The 18,902-nt window shown below is 42.7% G+C and overlaps 1 protein-coding gene across 2 annotated transcripts in view; it reads right to left on the bottom strand.

The window, feature by feature from the left end:
- ARHGAP10 (Rho GTPase activating protein 10) overlaps positions 1 to 18,902 on the bottom strand; it is a 371,566-nt gene that overhangs the window by 202,847 nt on the left and 149,817 nt on the right. For both annotated transcript variants that reach the window (XM_068279239.1, XM_068279247.1), the window contains exons 6-8: positions 16,976 to 17,086; positions 15,160 to 15,264; positions 10,339 to 10,468 (exon numbers count right to left, since the gene is read on the bottom strand). In XM_068279239.1, coding sequence (XP_068135340.1) covers positions 10,339 to 10,468; positions 15,160 to 15,264; positions 16,976 to 17,086 — 346 coding nt within the window. The remainder of the gene's footprint in view (positions 1 to 10,338; positions 10,469 to 15,159; positions 15,265 to 16,975; positions 17,087 to 18,902) is intronic.

Here is an 18,902-nt window from a genome sequence, read left to right on the forward strand (position 1 = left end):
TTATCATGATCAAAGTTGCTCTGGTCTGCATTAACTTTTGCAAAACCCGAGGTATTAGCTGGATTGGAGGAAACGCATATGCCTTCCTGAATGTCCATTTTTGACTGAGCGCATCTACCGCCTCTGCTCCCTCCCTTGGATTCAGGGAATAGAACCTCTTGCATTTCGTATTTGCTCTGTTCGCAAAGATGTCGAGCTGAGGTCGGCCCCATCTTTTGACCAGACTCCTGAAGACTTTGTTGGATATCTCCATCTCTGAGTTTGATAGTCTGTGTCTGCTCAGGAAATCCGCCATGGTATTCAAAGATCCTTTCAGGTGGACTGCGGTCAACGAGAGGAAGTTTTCCTCCGCTATCAATAGAATTTCCATCGTCAGGTCTAGAAGTTTCCTTGATCTTGTTCCCCCTTGACGATTTATGTAGGCCACTGTCGTGGTATTGTCTGTCCTTAGTTGAACATGTTGCCCCTTCAGTGATTGTACTACCTGCACTAGCACTTCTCTCACTGCCCTTAGCTCTTTGTAATTTGATGACTGATCTCTTACTAGCTTTGGCCAGAGACCCTGAAACAACTTCCCCTCTACATAGGCTCCCCATCCTAGGAGACTTGCATCTGTGGTAATGTATCTTTGTGTTGGGATTGTCCATAATCTTCCTTCTGTTAGGATCTTTTCCGATATCCACCACTGTAACGAGTCTAGTATTGTGTCTGGGCATCTTACTTCCCTCTCTAGATCTTCCTGCTTCTTGCTCCATACTCCCATCATCCAACTCTGGAGCTCTCTTGTGTGTAACAGTGCCCACTGGATGGCAGGAGATGTTGATGTCAGAAACCCTAGTATCCTCATGACTTCTCGTATTGTCAGAACCGGGCTTCTTATAAAGTCCTGCCTTTTTCTGAGTCTATTACCACTCCTAGAAACTGTATCCCTTTATTTACTTGAGAAAAAGCTGCGTCCAGCCTAGGACATCGGTCCCATATTTTGGCATCTGTTTCAGTAAACGGAAATCTTTTAATAAACCCTTTAGACATGAATAACTTTCTATCCGGGTATTTCCATTGACTAAGAATAGTATTTTTTGTAGACTTATGTACAGGGAAAGTGAGAGTCTCATCTGGTTCCATTCCTTGGTACAATTTATCATGTAGTGACACCTCCTCAGATTTCTTTGTCTCAATCTTTAAGGTATTATTAATTGCCAAGATAAGCTGGTCAGTTTCATCAGCCGGAAATCTAAACCTAGAAACTTTCTTTATATCTGACTGACTTTCAATACTTTTAACTGAAGATGCATCGGAATTATCTCCGGCATCCTCCTCCCCTTCTTCTTCCATTTCCTCTTCAGAGGAAGAAATAATAGGTCTTTTACTGGAGGATTTACTTTTACTTTTGCTTTTTGCAGGCTGTATGGGATGAATAGCATCACTATCAGGTGTAGGGGTTACAGGTGCTGTATTACTAGGGCCTGCATTGCTAGTATCTGTAGGCGAGGTTATGGCAGCAGAAAAAACCTCTTTCAATGATTTAATTGTATCAGACATCTCCTGCTTAACGGCTGACATAATTTCCTCTTTAAATCCCCCTGATTGTTCCTGAATCAGTTTCACAAAACAGGGTTGGCAAAACTGCTTATTATAAGTATGGGCAAGTTTTGTGTCACAGAGCGGGCAACGCCTCCTCGGCCTTGAAGGGTCAGTAGACTCTGTGCCCTATAATAAAACATAAAGAAATCAAGTGTCACCTGTCTGTTAACTGAGACAATTGTAAAGCAACACCCCTGTGATCAAACGCCAGAACGTGAGGAAAGAAGCTTCCCTACACCAGTTGGGAGAATAAAAAAGGTACTTGTATTTCAACAGACTATACAAATGACCTCAAATAATCATCACTGATACATGTGAGCCAATAAGTTAGAAAAGATGTCCCTTTAAACACACTGCTGCAGAGACCACCTTAATCCAGAATATAAATCATAATAGTATAGTATAACATAGCTTCCTATATTGCTATATAACATTACAGACCTCAGACAGACATAATATGTAAAAACTTTGTGTCTATATAGAGACCTCAGATCAGACGCTAAGTGGCCAGGAAACTGTTTCTTTAAAACTGACACCAATCAAAAACAGACCTCAGCATAGACGCGGAGCAGGGCGTTTAGGCTCATACCGTAAAGGTCCCCAAGCCTTCCGCCACCTTACCTTTCCCGGCTCCTGCTTAGCGTCCATCCTGCTCCGCTCGCAACACGAAATGCCGAGCAATGCAGGCTTCCGGCGTCTCTTCACCTACGCTTCCGGAAGTGACGTCACTTAAGGGCGGAAGTACGCCAACGAGCGCCGCCATTGAGGGCAAAACCTTCGCCAGCCCTCCGGAGGCCCAGGCTTCCTCTCGTCACTTCCGGCGCGCCACAGCCTCCGCCATCAGGGAATCATGGACGCCGTACGCGTCCTCGGAACCACCACTACCCGGGCAGCCATGACGCCTTGGAGAAGGTATAGTGTTCTCCTCCTCCTTCCACAGGACCCCCATCCTCTCCAGGCAGGTCCCCATGCGCCGCCAACCAAGGTCCCCAGCACACCTGGCTAGACGGACCGGCGAGCGACATAGAGTACTCTTTCCTGGAACAGGAAACGTCAACTGGTGATGGAGGGGTTGGATTAAAATTTATAGAGTGCTCTAATTTGGGCGTTTCCTGTTCCTGGGAGGAGCCTATGTCGTCTCATGGTGGACCTGTCCTGGAGGTTACTGGAAAAATATGTATTGCACTGTCCACATTTTGATTTTATTGATTCTTCTATAGTAAAAGAGAGAACTACGGTTAGAACTTACCGGTAGCGGTATTTCTACGAATCCTCCAGGACGGCTCAAACATGAGAGACAGCTAGTTCCTCCCCCTAGGAAACACGCCCAGTACAAACTTTACATAAAGTCCCCCTGAACACAGTATTAGCAGAGTAGAAAGGCACCAGGAACAGAGGTAACTAATATTCCACCATCTACTTAGGCAGACAAAACATCATACCAAAATAGGGAGGAACCTAAGGTAGCCGTCCTGGAGGATTCGTAGAAATACCGCTACCGGTAAGTTTTAACCGTAGGTCTCTCCTCATCCTCCAGGACGGCTCAAACATGAGAGACCAACGAGGACCCCAATTTACCTTAGGGAGGGATAATGTTCTGCAACACCTTCCTGCTGAACGATAAGTCTTGGCTAGAGAGGAGGTCCACCCTGTAGTGGTAAACGTATCGTGGTTTTTCCAGATGGCCGCTTTGCAGATTTGCTCTAGTGATGCGCCCGATCTTTCAGCCCATGAGGTTGCTAGTGATCTAACTGAATGAGCCTTAATACCTAGTGGAGGTGACTGTCCCTGATTAGAATAGGCAGAAACAATAACTTCCCTAATCCACATGGATAAAGTATCCTTTGATACTTTTAAACCCTTTTTTGAACCCGAAAAGGAAAGAAAAAGATGATTGGATCTTCTAAATGAAGAGGTAGCCTCAAGATATGCCAGAACTGTCCCGACATCAAGCTTATGCCATTCTGTTTCCCTGTCATTTGAAGGAGGATCACAAAAGGAAGGGATAATAATCTCTTGGGATCTGTGAAAAGAAGAGCTAACCTTATGGTGGCCATACATGGTACAATTTTTCCATCCATTCTTACCATTTCTATGTAATATAAGGGAACTGCCCAAATTATCCTTTCAGTATATTCATTTAATTTACCCTTATACTACATAGAAATGGTAAGATTGGATGAAAAAATTGTACCATGTATGGCCACCATTAGGTAGATACGCTGGATCTGTTCTGAAGATTATTCTATCTGGAAAAATTTGCATAAATGGGTCCTTTACAGATAATGCTTGTATATCCCCAACCCTACGTGCTGAAGTAACTGAAACTAAAAATACAGTTTTAAACGTCAGAGGGGTCAGTTTTATCCTTCCCACTACACTTTTGACAGGTAGATTTAGTGGAGGAGGCTGAAAGCTTAGCGTCACATTTCGAGCATCTCTTAGATTTCTCTCTATGTTTCAGGCCAGGAGTCTAAAAGAGAGCACAAACAAGAAGCAATGTTTGAAAACACTGGCTCAATAAGTTAGCCTGCACACCAAACAAACATATGAGGCTCCATGCTTGTCCAGCTTCCATAAGCATAACCTCAGCACTGACAAGAAGCAATGCCTCCCAACCAGTGCATTACCGTGCCAATACAACTGCCTAATCACACACATACCTGGCCTGAATCAGAAGCATTTTTGCGGCCATCAGTGGAGGAACCCGTAGCCTGCTCCATGTCCTCCCTGTCGTCCGAGTGGCTGGACTTGAATGGCGTGGAGGACGCCGCCGCGACCACGCTTGAACAGCGATGTGCCCTCTAAACCGGAAGCTAACGCCCCCTTCCGGTTTCCTCCAATCCAATCGCGCGCATCCTGTCACCGCCCCCTCCTGCGTCAGCTGGCCACAGACTCCAGGCCAGAGTCTTCCTCCATAAGGAATCCGTAAGCGAACGCGGAAGCAAGGAGGGCAACCCCCGCAGCCTCCCGCCCGACACTAGCTCACATACAGGCATCCAAGGAGTGGAGGAGAGAGGATCCACTGAGCAGCAAATGCCCAGGTAACTTCAGGCAAAAGAGCCTGCACCGGATGTTTCCTGGGTGGGAAACACAGCAATACTGAAGGGTGCTGTGTTCAGGGGGACTTTATGTAAAGTTTGTACTGGGCGTTTCCTAGGGGGAGGTACTAGCTGTCTCATGTTTGAGCCGTCCTGGAGGATGAGGAGAGAAAATCCTTCTTAGCATTTCTCATTTTAACTGTGGCTATTTGAAGCCAATCCTGATGTCATTTCCTCCCTTACTCTCCTCTGCCTGATTGTGTATGCATTGCCCGCCCTCGACACAGTCTTCAGGCACTCCCACCCAGCTCTCCAATAGAAACTGCATTGTCTCAGCATGATAAATATTGGTCAGTCAGAGAGGAACTGAGGTGTGGGGAGTGGAAAACAGGAAGGAAAGAGGCTTCAGCCAATCAGGCTGCATTAGTTAAGTCTGAGGGGAAAGTAGAAAAGCAAAAAAGGCCAACCCACAAGGCCCTGCAACTTCCTTTTTGCAGCAATGTACCAAATAGGAGTCAGGTAAACTGGGGAATGATCATTTATAAATAACATTTATAATATAAAAGTATTAATAAATTTGGACTGTTTGGTTAGCATCCTTATTACTTTGTTTACCAGATAAAAATAACTTATTTTTGATGTTATGCCCGACAGGGCTGGTGCACACCAAGCGTTTTTGGTAGCGTTTTCAAAACCGCTGCAGCCTGTGAAAACACTTGGCTAATGTATCTCAATGGGATGGTACACACCAGCGGTTTGAGGTTTTTAGCAAACCGCAAACGTGGCTCCTGCAACTTTTTTGCGGTTTGCAGATGTGTTTCTGCCTCAATGTAAAGTATAGGAAAAGCTCAAACCGCTGTGATGCTTTCCTTGCGTTGAAAGACATCCATGGCTACAATTACTAGGTAATGCCTAATGATGTTGATCCAGGGATTTTATCTGATTGCCATCTGGAGTCGAGAAGGAATTTTTCCCTTTAGGGGCTAATTGGACCATGCCTTGTAAGGGTTTTTTCGCCTTGCTCTGAATCAACAGGGATATGTGAGGGAGCAGGATGGTGTTGTACTTTATACTGGTTGAACTCGATGGACGTATGTCTTTTTTCAACCAAAATAACTATGTAACTATGTGAAAAACGCAAGATCAGAGCGGTCTTCCAGGCGTTGTTACAGAAGCTGTTCAGTAACCGCTTTGCTGTAATAATATATGACATCTGCTACACAAAAAACGCTCCAAAAACCGCCAGGCATGTTTAGAAAACCTCTCTAAACATGCCTAGAATCGCTCTGAAAATCTGCTTCAAAAACCTCTAGCGTTTTGCGGATCTGCTAGAGGTTTTTGGTGTGCACTGGGCCTGACTCTTTAAAGTGAAAAATAATAAGAAGGATTTTCTGTTTTTTTTTTTACTAAAGACAAATCACCAAAATCAAAATGTGGACAGTGCAATGCATAACTTACGGTATGTAAGTAGAGCAAGTATTTATCTACTTATGTGTTGTTTTTTTCTGAGATTGTATGGCTGACAGCTTCTCTTTAAATGTCCCTGGTCGCTTATACAGCAGCCTCTCAGATTACCAGTACAAGATCCTAATGCTGGGAATACACTGTTCAATTCTGCTGTGTGTTTCTGCACTCGATCATTTTTGCCGCTCGATTCTGCAGTCGATTCTCGTCTTCCGCTCATTTTTCTTAACTTACCTTCTGTTCTCTTCAATCAGAAATCGAGCGGCGAAAGAATCGAAAGGGAGAGAGGACATGTCGGAAATTATCGAACCATCTAATCACCTCAAAAACGAACCGTGTATTCCCAACATAACAATTGTTTTGATATCCAGCATTTGAATATTTATCATCAGTGTGCAAAACCACAACACAGTTTAAAAGACGGAACAAAGAGGATGTTATTCTGACAACCCCCCCTCCCCTTTTTTTGTTTTGTTTTTTTAGATTAATAGAGCATAAAGAAAGCCGAATACAACTTTTTTCACAAACGTGTGCCTGCTGTTCACAAATGAAACTAAATGCATTACTGAAAGCAAATTATAACCCTCTCATGAGCAAGCATCTGTTCATTTGGGTGCCAGGTGTTGCCAATCGTTAAAATATTGGGAATGTTGCACTACTGATATGTCAATAACCGCTTGCTTAATGCCCAACAATAGCCCACTCCCAAAGCAAACCACTTTCTATACGCCCGTAACTGTAAACCACCTCCATAAGCGTACCCCTATCTATGTGCCTAACAACTCCCCTCCCTAAACAAACTGCTTCCTAAATGCCTAACCCTAACATCCTATGTTGGACTATTACCTCTATCCTCACCCCACCTTATTCCCTAACACTATCACACTTAAGTCTATCTATTGCTCTATCCAAAGCTTGGCAATATCATAGCCGATGCCTGGTGCCAATATCCAGAGTTTGGCTATATAGCAGCGCCCCCCACTGCCGCATTCCCGATATTGGGAGATCTGATATATAGTAGCTGACCCCCAGCACCACTTAGCTATTATTCAAAGCTTGGCTTTGTAGAAGCAACAGACATTTGACTACACTGTAGCCAAGAACCAGCTACTGAATTGATGGGCACTGGTGCTTGTCTATATAATAGTGGATGGGTGGCACCCAAAACAATCACCCCAGTGCCTTATAGCTGCAAATATTCATTGCTGTCTAAGGTCGTGCTTACAGTAGCTTAAAGACTGTAGGCCCAATTCACCTGATCTGCCTCCCACACCAAGGCTTCTAAATGAACAGATATGGTCTCCTACAGTAATAGGTCTTAGGCTACGTTTACAGTAGGCATTGTGTTCTCTGTAAAAGCAGGAATGCAACGAAAAACAAAAAGAAAAAAGTTGCACTGCATGTTATGCGCTCATTGCATCTCATACAGTGACGCACACAGTTGATGACAAGTATGCTTCACTGTTCGTGTTTATGTACGTGTTTTGCGGTAACGTGCTGCCTGCAGAGGGTTGGGATGCCGCACACCGTTAGATCGCACCGCACTGGCCACATTGAGCATCGCATACGTTTTACATTACACCCCAGTATGAGCGGTGGTCTAATTTTCTTGGCCAGCAGTGAGACAATGTTTACGGGAGTTTTGGGCTGTGTTCTGTTTATATTTTTAGTACAATAGATGCTTTAAGTTTAACTAATCTCCTTTTTTAGATTGTATAACATCAAAATTATCTTATTTGTCAGTAAATACAAACAAATAATCAAAACCATAAGGATATCTTAAAGATTAAAAAAAATAAAGTTATCGCTAGTTAAACTGATACAGCACTAACTAGACTAACTAAGCATGCTATTGCCTTGAAGTAGTTAAATTGACAACACAGCTGCTAGCATTTCCGAATGAACAGAACTGTAGGTTCAGTGCCAAGCATGTCCATGAATATTAAAAACAAGGTAATTTTGTTTCATAATAGTTACATAATAACTATTCTCCACTGAAGATCTTGCATTTTCATGAATATTATGTCACCTTTTATCATTCAAGTTATTCCCTGCTCGGGTAATGATTTTAGTCTATTGTTATTACAACATCTTAATATAGAGCAATCTGCTTAGAAAGTATTTAAAGAAGCGGTGTAGCTAGGGTGAAATATCGGAGGCCTGCGAGACGACATGCCGTGGATGAATGAAGAAGCGGCTTCCAGCGGACAGGGTTAGCAGGAGAACAATGTGCTCGGGGTCACTTCGGTATTTGCGTTTTGTTTTCTGGAAGAGCGGATGCGTTGTCCATAGCCACCTATGACGCTAATACATCCTGCCCACATGCAAGTGGAGCGGACACAAAACTGTTCACTCGGTTCTGTGCCAAATGGACTTGTCACGATTTGGAACCAAGCCATATGCAGTATATTGTACCACAGACTAGGAATGGCCCAGCCTTGGAGAACTCATGGAGAAGAACATGATCAGTTTGATCAGCTGATAGATTTGTAAGGCTCTGATTTGCTGGTCATGATCATGTGTTAAACCAGGAAGTCATCACAGCACCTACTGATCAAACTGATCACATGCTTCTTCATGAGTTCTCCAAGGCTGTGCCATCTCTACTACAGACCAGATTTTACTTTAATGGCCCATTTCCACTGTCCATATGCGATCACATCACGCCGCACCTAGCTGTGGGCGACATCCAGAAAATCCGGATGCGGCTGTCTGTTTCTGCTTAGGGGAATCGGATGTGTGCTATGGATATCGTCAGCATGCCATCCATAATTTCCCCCGGTCGCATCACATTGCAAAGGAAACTTTGCATGCCAATGGAAACTACTCCATTCACATGCATTGTCTTCAGTTTTGATGCAATGCAAATTTGCAGCTAGTGACAACAGGCCCTTAAAGTCTTTAAACATGAAGCAAAAGTAGATGAAAAAACATACAATATGAAAAACTTCATAATCTATTAGTGTAATATCAATATTACAGACATATATAATGTCTGCATTTTCATTAGTTCCAGCAATCTTAGCAGATGTAATACACAAAAAGTGGAACTGAGTATGGAGCGTCTAAAGGCGTGTACACACGCCAGATTTTTTTAAACTGCGGGTGAGCGGATCAGTCAAAACCAGCCTTGTCAGCATGACGACAGCCTGTACTCACATGCAAACTGTGGTCAGAACCACTGCCCCGCGGACAGGTCTGGAGACCCGTAGTTTAAAAAAAAATCTGCCATGTGTACGCACCTTAAGCCTCCTATTGGTCAAAGACGCTATTCAACACATTTTGGATACCAACAGGTTAATTGGAAATGCGAAATGGGAGGGACTTCTCCCTGACATCCAGCAACACTACTAATTTGCATGTCACTCTCCAGGTTGTTGGTGGGAGAAAATTTTTTTTTTACAGCCTACACTAAATCCTTCTTAGTGTAGTATATCATAATAGGCTCCCCCGACAGCAGCCAGCCAGACATGGATCATGTCCTCTCAGGAGGCTGCAGATGTTTTAGTATTTGAAGGCTGGTTCACACGACTGTAAAGATGTTTGCTGTCTGCCGCATTCTACTATCTCCCCGCCTAATGTTACATGGAAGGCCTTCCATCTTTTCTGACGCAGTTATTGGTTTGCTGTTGCTATGCAATGGCAAATGGTCAATGAGCGGTAACTTTGGGCGAAGATGCGCTGTACGGTACCTGGTGCAAGAGAAGTGGTCTCTCGATCCACAGATATTGTGGGTGCAGAACTTGGGAGGCTTTCTGCTCATGGCAGATGGGGAGGACCAGTATTTTGATTCTCCCACTCACAGAGGACTTCACAGTATGCTGTGACCAGTGAAGGTGAACTATTTTGCAGTACGATGCTGTCAGTATTCTCATGAGGCAACATTTTTTTCATATACAGCAAGGAAAAAGAAACTATTATTTCATTTTGATTGTCACATTGTTCAATTCACCGCCATTTATTAATACCGGTATGAAAAACAAAACAAAAAACACACTTTAATTTGATAGTTGTCCTTTAAGTAGGTTATCATACCGCATAGATGCCATAAAATCACAACCACTACTCTAACTGCGTGTGTGGCACATCTAATAAATCGGCTACGTCATGAAGCCTGGTAAATAGACATTGACCTCTTACCAGTTGCTACACGGCAACTCCCAGGTTTTCAGGGAAGAAGCTCGAGCTACTAAGTCACCAAAGTAAAGCTACATGCTATTGCATACATTATCAAAGGCAAAAGACTTACGTTTCTCCTGCACATAAAGATAGCCTTCCATTGTGAATGGACTCGCTCGCTTATGCTCTAATGGACTTTTCCGAATTTTCCTCATTAGTTCTTCAACCTCTGAACGCGTCCCTTCAAATCGATTTCTAGTCTGTGTAATACAAAATAAACATACAGCTTTTGGGTTCCTGTTTCTTAAAGAAAAACTCCGACCAAGAATTGAACTTTATCCCAATCAGTAGCCGATACCCCCTTTTACATGAGAAATCTATTCCTTTTCACAAACAGACCATCAGGGGGCACCGTATGACTGATATCGTGGTGAAACCCCTCCCACAAGAAACTCTGAGGACCGTGGTAATCTAGCAGTTTCCTGTCTGTGAACCTTGCTACATTGTGGGAAATGGCTGTTTACAGCTGTTTCCAACTGCCAAAAAAGCATGCAGCAGCTACATCACCTGCCAACAGTAAAAATGTCACCATGTGATAAATGTCAGAATGTAAATCAGGGAGAGGAAAGATTTTACAATGGGCAAACAATGACTAAATCATTTATACATAATTATTGTAAAAATGAAGCACTTTTTATTACATTATTTTCACTGGAGTTCCTCTTTAAGTAATACTCCTGAATCTATACAATTAAAAAAAAAAAAAACATTTCTTATCAAACAAGATAAACTGGGCTTTGAATTCGGTTAGAGGAAAGAACAAAGAAAAATTAAATAAAAATAAAATTTGCAACAGAAGGCCATCTTCCAATTGTAGAGTTGCTCAAATAAATAAAAAGGTCCTATACATAGAAATGTCACGTTTGAGTTCCTTTACAGATAAACATAACGTCATGCCATGCATCTCTAGACTTTGTCATAAAAAAAAAGTATTATAAAAAGTATATAATTTGCTCATGTATAGTTAAATTAAAACTCTGCTTCAAGCATATATTGTGTGACAAGAAGATTTTCCAGATTATTATATCTGATGTGAAATTAATGCACACAAATGTCTCATTCCTCTGCTTGTGAAATGTGATCCATTAGATGTAAAATCAGAGGTATTCCTAACACTGCTGCTTTCAGAAGGTCAGCTGACAGGCACTCATTATCACTTCCTGTGAGTCGTTTTGCTTTCTACATAATAGAAGCAGGTGAGTATCTAATATAAAGTTTATTGAAATACTTGCTGGCCTTATTGAGGTTCTTAGGAAGATTAATTTCATATTTTAGACAATGGTGTGCTTACAGGTAACTTGATGTGAGAAGTATATGGAGGCTGTCATATTTATTTCATTTTAAACAATACCAGTTGCCTGGCAACCCTGCTAATTTCTTTAGCTGCAGTATTGTCTGAATCGCACCAGAAACAAGCATGCAACTAATCTGGTCAGATCTGACAATGTCAGAAACACCTGATCTGCATATGCTTGTTCAGGATCTATGGTTAAAAGTATTAGAGGCAGAGGATCAGCAGGACTGCCAAGCAACTGGTATTGCTAAAAAAGGAAATACAAATGGCAGCCTCCATATTCCTCTCACGCCAGGTTCCTTTTAAATTTTCCCATAGAGCACACATTTCTGTACCATTTTCACATTTCCACTAGGTGGCACCAACCTGACACATTTGCAGCTTTTTCAAATTACTTTGTTCTGAGAAACAGCATAGCAATGTAAAGCTATAACATGCAAAACAAAATGTTAGTGTTAAAGCAGGTTACTGTACATTTATTCATCTTTCTAAACCACAAAATAGGAAGCACAGCTATAATTCTGGCCATCACAGCAATTTTAGCTGACTAAGTCTGCAAGTTAAAGAGAAACCGTGACCAAGAATTGAACTTCATCCCAATCAGTAGCTGATATCCCCTTTCCCATGAGAAATCTTTTCCTTTTCACAAATGGATCATCAGGGGGCTCTGTATGGCTGATATTGTGGTGAAACCACTACCACAGTGTGATGTCAGGACCATGGTCCTGACAGTTTCCGGAGTGTGAACCTCATTGCATTGTGGGAAATAACAGCTGTTTACAGCTGGGTCCAACTGCCAAAAAAGCAAGCAGCATCTTCTTCCACTGACATCACCTTCCAGCAGTACAAATGTCACCATGTGGTAAATGTCAGAATGTAAATCGGAGAGATAAGATTTTACAATGGGAAAACACTGACTTCTTTATACATAATTATTGTAAAAATTAAGCACTTTTTATTACATTATTTTCACTGGAGTTCCTCTTTAAAACACAGTACATAACTACTGCTTAGATAGCCATTTTTACTTTGTCATGATTCTGTAGACCTTTCAAATGAAATGGCACAGGATACCCAGCTATGGTAAAGAGTACTGACAAAAAAACTTTGCTTATTCCAAAAATAGCCATAGAGTTGCCATATGCGGTTTTTGTGTGATGTAGTAATTTTTAATGTGTGTTTATGTCTTTTCGTGCATTTACACATGTAGAAGAAAATATATTTGTTCTCTATTGTGTGTTTACATAAAAAAAAATGTAGTCCCCAAATGGTCTACATGGTTCTCATTATCAACAAATACTCTAAGAATTGGTTTGGAAATCTTCTTTAGCAAAGAATTTTTATCCAGAAGAAACTGGAGGTAGAGCTGAATCCCCTTGTTTCTATCCCCTATCGGAGAGCACCCACCAGTTTAAGGAACCCGGCACTGTTTAAGCAGCAGAGCTCCACACACACTGGCTCAGCTGTCCTGATAAATATCAACCATTCAAAAAGGGCACTGGGGAAATTTGAGCGCCGGAAAAAGCAGATAGTAGAATATCAGTAAAATTACTGTATATTCTGGCGCAAAAGACTACTTTTTAACCCTTGAAAATCTTCTGAAAAGTCGGGGGTCGTCTTCTACGCCGGGTGTCATTGATGCCTGGTGATACGCGATGTTGATACCCAGTGAGAGTATGTGACATGCTGATGTTTAATTACCAGGTGCTGGAGAATTCGGCGGTCAACGCAAAAGCTGGAGGGAGCTCATCGTTCACGCTGCAAGGTCTGGGACCCCAGGACATGGAAGAAAGAAATCATGCTGTAAACATAAAATATGCCTCTTCCACCTGTTTGGCCAGCCCTATCCTGTTACTGCATGTGCGAGGTCTGAGAGGCAGAGAAGGAGGTAAATAGGATACAGGGCGGGCCAGAAGGGTGAAAGAGGCGTGTTTTATGGGCACAGCGCAATCTATTCTTCCATACCGCTCTGATAAACAGGGAGACAGGGAGAGCCGACCAATCCGCTTAGGGAGAGTTGACCAATACAACCAGTCATTCACCCGTATACTGTTATATACTGGGTACCACATACAGTACAGCACCAGTATCTGTTCATATATACCAGTATATGATCTTTTTTTTTTTTAATTGTAATTGGTGTGCGTTGGAAGAGGGGTAGTCTTATACGCCGAGTATATTCCAAACTCTATATTTAAACTGGAAAAGTTGGGGGTTGGTCTTATATGCCGGAAAATACCGTACTGATGTTCTACTATTGTGCAGTAAGTAAGGTGCCAATTACGATATTAACATATTGTCAAATGTTACCAATCTTTTACTATAGCAAAAACCTAACCCTATTCTCACAGAGGATAAGCTTAGCCTAACGACCCCCCCCCCCATACTCCTTACTCTAATGACCCCCCCCCCCAACGATTCCTAACCCTAATATCGACCCCCCCCCCAGCTATGCCTGACCCTCCACATACTTGCCGATATGTACACCGCATAAAATCGAAAAATACCTGAGGTGCCACAAAAATGTGGGTGCCGCCGTAGGCTCCCATACAAATTTAGCTATGGGAAGAATTTTGGCACTGGAGGTGCCTGATAAAATAGCAGGCGTTAGGGCCGCACCTCCAGTGCCAAAATTTACCCTTGGAGCCCATTCACACTAGGGCAATTAGTGGGCGTTTCCAGTTAATCGCCAAAGCGCTACCACTTTTTAAAGTGCTACTGCTATTCTATCCTACGGTTGTGATCTCACTGCCGGGATTGGCGCCGATCATGGGAGTTTTGCGATTAGCGCTAATCACAAAACGCGTTACCTGCAGCACTTTTGGCGCGATTCTGCAGCGATCACGGTACAGTGCTTAATAAAGCCATGATTGCAATCACTCTGAATCGCGGAAGTGTAGAGTGACTTTACTGTGCTAATGGCTGGGAAAAACCACCCAGGCAAAAGCTTTTTAAGTGTGAATGGGCCCTTATACTGTAGTTGTAATCTGTATGGGCACCTATGGTTGCACCCAAACTTCTGCGGCGCCTCTGTCTGGCACCAAAATTTCCCTCTATAGTCTCAGTTTGTAAGGAAACCTATGGTAGCAACCAAACTTCTACAGTGCCTCTGGAGCCCAAATTTGCTGCTTCTATCCTGCATGAGAAACAAGGGGTTAAAAAGATGCTTGGTAGGTGAACTATACAGTGTGTCGTGATTTCTAATTAAAAAAAAATGACTTTAAAAAAGTAAACAAATTAAAGAAAAGGCGAAACAAAAATACATACCAAACTTTCCCTATTAACTTGTAGGCTTTTGGGGGTTTTTTTTGCATCCTCATTCACCTTATCAGCATTTCAAAACAGAAATGTAGGAAATCAGGCTGAATTGAGAACAACAATCACATCATTTTACAACTTACCACAAAACGCATGAGTACCAAAATGTATAGTAAAGCACATCCAGATAGTAATCAGACTGTAAATGTTCTGTGAAGGAGTGAAAAGTGAGGCTTTTGCAGCTAAAAATCAGCAGTAAATGCCTAAATACATTAAACAACACTGATAATTGTGTGGAAAGGTTGTTTAACGCAAAATCAAACTGGTGAATTCACTTACATTTTGTATGTTAATTTGTAATTCCAATTTGTAATGGTTAAAGTCTTTAGCAAGTTCATATCCTTGGTGGTAGAAGGTAAAAATCCCTTGAAAGAACGCCAGCATCTAAGTGATAACAAAAGATTATTTTTTAAATTGTGTTTTATTTAACAAATAAACACAACAAACTTGATTAAACTAAATGTATCTAAAGTTATATACATATATTGTTAGCAGATATTGGTCATACATTAGCTTAACATTTGCGCCCAGTTTTTCAGCTGAATTAAGCCAAACATCCCACACCTTGTTAAATATTCCCAAGCATCCTCTTCTTCAAGAGATATTTTCTAAGGGCGTAGTTGTGTTTACTTTTTCCATGGCTGAATAGCTGGTGATCTACAATCCGTCAACCTCAACAGCCACTGCTTTCCTAGCCAAATACACCAATTCTCTGACAATACTCTTTAGTGCCTGAAGATCTCCCCCACCCATTAGGCTCATCAAACAGATTAGAGCAGTGCTGTCTGACTTCATGGGCAGGGGGCGTGGCTAGCACCAGATTTTTGGGGGCTGAAGGGGGTAGAACATCAATGTCCCGGCATTGGGTGGCGGAGCAAAGCACGAACGAGAGGTGGGCCTGCCAGAGGAGAGGGACGGACACAAAAAATAGTTGGGGTCGAGCAAGTGTGGCTCGCGGGCCAGATTTAGTGCACAGGCCACCAGTTGGACAGCACTGGATTAGAGAATGGATGTTAAGACAAACTACTGACAATTAATGGGCAATTCCAAATCATAGGCCAGTAATCTGCCTTATTCCTATCCACACCTGGGACAGCAGAAAGGTATGTTATCATTTTGCATAGTGGAATATGGAAGAAGTAGGTCTGGTGAATTACGCAAAGTTGTAACATATTCTCAACAGTTGGGTTGGGGACACCAAAATGTGCGATTGCAATAGGTCATCCCAATCATGACTCTACGTCTCCGTTATACACTGGTTCCATTTATTTATAATTTTCATCTGTAGGTCTTCCACTTTAGTCCAAATTAGATTAGATCTCTCTTCAGTCAGGGGCACTTTTAGCAACTACTAATACTGAGGTTCCGCTAGCTACCTAATACTTAGGAGTACCTCTAGATACTTAATATTAGGTAGTCAGAAGTAGCCTTAATATCAAGGAGCACCTGTAGGTACCTGTGATGGGCAAGGGAAGTAAGGGAGAAGTTACAGCTAACACACTTGCGGTGCGGTTCGGAGGGGGTTTGTAGGTGCATGGAGGGCGAAGATCATCTGTGCCTATAGGCTCATGTGAGGTAAATCCGGGCATGGGTAGAGGGTTTAATTTTAGCAGCCCTGTATGCAGCAGTTTGATGTCAGAGAGAATGTTATCTGTAGTATTATAGTAGAGAACTGTAGTCTTTTTCACACAACAAAACAGGATTTAATTAAAGCAAATGCATGTGATTAAAGAGAACTGGACTTTAATCTGGCTTTACTGAAAGCTATTCACTGTCTTTTCTGTAACAAGATCCAGTCTAAAATTAATTAACTGCTTTCGTCTTCTCTTGTGTCTGCCACAGCAAACTTGGACCTAAAAAGCGTAAGCTTGGGTGTGACTGCCATAATGCCTTATGTTTTTTTGCTTGAAATGGCATAGCAGTACACATGGCAAGAATAACATTCCTAAAAAAATAAACCTACCGTATATTACAAGCCATTTGCTGGAAATAAGATGGCTGTTTATGAATGGTAAGAAAGACACCATATGAATTGTTAAAGTTTTTTTTTTTTTTTTTTTTTTTTTTAGTATATAGACCCGCCGTCTTCACTTACAGGTTCCACAAAATCAAATTTTTTCCTCTCCTGGATTTCCTGCAGTTTGCATACGTATTCAAGTGACAGCTCATAAAAATGCTGCCGATTCTGCTCCACTTGGACATCTGCCTGAACGAGGGAGAAAGAAAACAGCTGCTTAATGCTCCAGAATAACTGTGCCGTACATCTCATGCCATACCCTTTAAGGAATAGATCTGTGCATCCCTTCCAAAGCAATGCAAGAGATGTGTATTTAACAGAAACAGGCTTCACTTCTTAAATCACTTCTAATCCTTTACATGGATTAACATTTTTCTTTTACTGAAATTATTGTAAATATGTATAGAAGGTGTTTCAAATGAAGTTACATAAGGCGCAGAAAACAGTGCTAGTGTAAAGCTTAACGTAACCACTATTATCAGTGACAATCCCCCATGATCATTTTTGTCTGTGGGCTTATGGCAGACACAAGTGAGTCCTGCCATTGGGAAGGACTCACACAGGTCTATAAACATTTGCGATCAGCACTTTGGCTTGCTGTGCCGGCAAGTCCCTGCTAGCACTTTCTATACAGAAAGGAGCACTTGCTAGGCAATCAGGAGCTCTGAGTGACTCTGCACTGCGCTTACATGTTTCACCACCCTGTGTGTGCCGTAGCCAGTTTCATCCTTAGCTCCTATGTATATAAAGGGCAGTATGAAAACATCACAAATATTGTATGCAAACACAATGCACTAACGCATTTGCAGTTTTCCTAACGCAACAAAATAGAACATGCGGCTTTAATGGTACACAACCACTAATTTTGGCAAAAGAAAATGGGAAGGAAAAAAGGGGAGGGGAGGAGGAGAAGGAGAGAAAGAAAAAGTACAGCGGGAAGAAAGAATGAGAAGAGAAGCAAAGATCGGGAGAAGAAGAGTAGAATGAGAGTAGCAGGGGAGGAAAGGATAGAGAAGAGAGGAGGGGGGGAGAGAAGGTGGGGGTGGGGAGGAGAGGGGAAGGTAGAGGTGTGGGGAGAGGAGAAGAACAATGGGAGGAGAAGGATAGGAGAAGAAGGGGAAAGGGAGGTGGTTAGAAAAACGAGAGGGAGAGGAGATTGAGAAGGAGTGGTGAAGAGAACGTGGGGAGAAGGAAAGGAGAACGAGAGGAGAATGTGCAGGTGAGGAAAATAGAAGGTTGGAAGAAGAGGAGAGCAGAAATAGAATGATGGGGAAAGCAAAGAATATGGGAGGTGGGAAGCAAAATGCGACGATACAGAGAGAGAATACATAATAAAGTAAAGGAGTGACAGTTAAAAGAGTGAAACAACAAAAGTGGGGATTAGAGTTGGGCCGAACGGTTCGCCTGCGAACGGTTCCATGCGAACTTCAGTGGTTCGCGTTCGCGTCCCGCAGGCGAACTTTTGCGGAAGTTCGGTTCGCCCCATAATGCACCATGAGGGTCAACTTTGACCCTCTACATCACAGTCAGCAGGCCCAGTGTAGCCAATTAGGCTACACTAGCCCCTGGAGCCACTCCCCCCCTAATAAAAGGCAGGCAGCGGCGGCCATTACGGTCACTCGTGTGCCTGCGTTAGTGAGTAGGGCGAGCTGCTGCAGACTGTCTCTCATAGGGAAAGATTAGTTAGGCTTAGCTTGTTCCTGGCTGCATACCTGTTCTGTTAAGTGAGCCCACCATACCTGTTCTGTTCAGTGAGCCCACTGGATACCTGCATACCTGTTCTGTGAACCCACCACTGCATACCTGTTCAGTGAACCCGCCACTGCATACCTGTTCAGTGAACCCGCCACTGTATTCCTGTTCAGTGAACCCGCCACTGCATACCTGTACTGTTAAGTGAACCCGCCACTGCATACCTGTTCAGTGAACCCGCCACTGCATACCTGTTCAGTGAACCCGCCACTGTATTCCTGTTCAGTGAACCCGCCACTGCATACCTGTACTG

This window comes from Hyperolius riggenbachi, chromosome 1, assembly GCF_040937935.1.
Source record: "Hyperolius riggenbachi isolate aHypRig1 chromosome 1, aHypRig1.pri, whole genome shotgun sequence".
Classification (NCBI taxonomy): Eukaryota; Metazoa; Chordata; class Amphibia; order Anura; family Hyperoliidae; genus Hyperolius; species Hyperolius riggenbachi.